Source organism: Sinocyclocheilus grahami, unplaced genomic scaffold (genome assembly GCF_001515645.1).
Source record: "Sinocyclocheilus grahami isolate Dianchi unplaced genomic scaffold, SAMN03320097.WGS_v1.1 scaffold5547.1, whole genome shotgun sequence".
Lineage (NCBI taxonomy): Eukaryota > Metazoa > Chordata > Actinopteri > Cypriniformes > Cyprinidae > Sinocyclocheilus > Sinocyclocheilus grahami.
The window spans coordinates 11,492-12,718 of NW_015510207.1; the positions used below are offsets into that span (position 1 = coordinate 11,492).

Consider the following 1,227-nt stretch of genomic DNA (forward strand, 5'->3'; position numbering starts at 1 on the left):
ATATAAAATATGCATATTCATTATAAATATTAAATGAAAAAAAAAATCTTAAAATAAAATAAATCTTAAAATAAAGTAAATATTTAATAATAATTGAATAATAATTAGTTTTTAACATTTTAACTGAGCATTAGATTACGACAAAGGTAAAAACTGAGGAATTAAGCATACACAACTAAATATATATTCAATATAGACAGATAATGATAAAATTAACGAATCTCTAATATTGGCCAATACATTGGGAATAACATACAATTCATATGGTATAGAAATGGCTTTTAAATGGACAGATTTCCCACATAAGCTCAACTGTGGAGCTCTGAACAATAGGCTATTGACAATACTTGCATGTAGACTTGCATCTAGCCCTGATACGATGGGAAATAATGCCTGCCCATGCCACCACAAGACAAGGCTGTTTATCATACAGGTCACTAACACATTGCACTTTTCTGCACTGACAAGTTCCAGGAAGTCAGAGTCCAGTTAGACATCTACCCCTACCCCAATCCCATCATAGACACCGTTTTGTCTAGAAAGACTGTAACCGTGACAACAGAGGGTTGCTTATTATGGGCTAGCAAGTGAAACTTGAAGTGCCAGGCACAGCCCCTCCCGTGCAGTTTTTCTTTGGGGTGGGGGATTGTGGGCCTGTTGTGCGATTTCCCCCTTTTTGTGAAAAGGAACACAGTGTCCATTATGCTTCCCTCCAAATCAGTGCCATCACTCATGACCGCTACAAGTCACAAATAGCCTATATACACATACATGCTAACACTGGTCCTAACAGTTGACTATCATTTGTCCAACATTCAACTAATGGATTAATGATGCTGACTAGTGTTTTTTAGTTTAGTTTAATATTTTTAGCTGTGTTGTTTTAAAGTCTTTCTATAACTGTTCGCACAAGTTTGTCTGCTCACCATTCTTCTGCCACTGATTTGGAGTTATTTCATACAGAGGTCACAAACCTTCAGGAAAAACATCTACAGGACCTGCTTACCAGAGACTGAGCAGAGCAAACACAGACAGGCCAGGTACAGTGAGGTAAACTGGATGGGCCATTTCCACCTGTGCATCCTTGGTTCCGCATTGGGCATCTTCCAACTAAGCAAGAGGACCTTGGAAAGAAAAAGACACCGAAGTTATACAGCCATTTTATCTGACCTATGTTAAACAAAAACTAAAAGTTGCTTGTAAAGTTACTTAGAATGTTTGTCATAC

General features: G+C 37.4%; 1 protein-coding gene across 1 annotated transcript in view; it reads right to left on the bottom strand.

Annotated features, from left to right (window-relative positions):
* LOC107577255 (dyslexia-associated protein KIAA0319-like protein) overlaps positions 1-1,150 on the bottom strand; it is a 12,566-nt gene extending 11,416 nt beyond the window's left edge. The window contains exon 1 of the mRNA XM_016263350.1: positions 1,007-1,150. Coding sequence (XP_016118836.1) covers positions 1,007-1,103 — 97 coding nt within the window. The 5' untranslated portion in view covers positions 1,104-1,150. The remainder of the gene's footprint in view (positions 1-1,006) is intronic.
* Between the last annotated feature and the right edge of the window lie 77 nt (positions 1,151-1,227).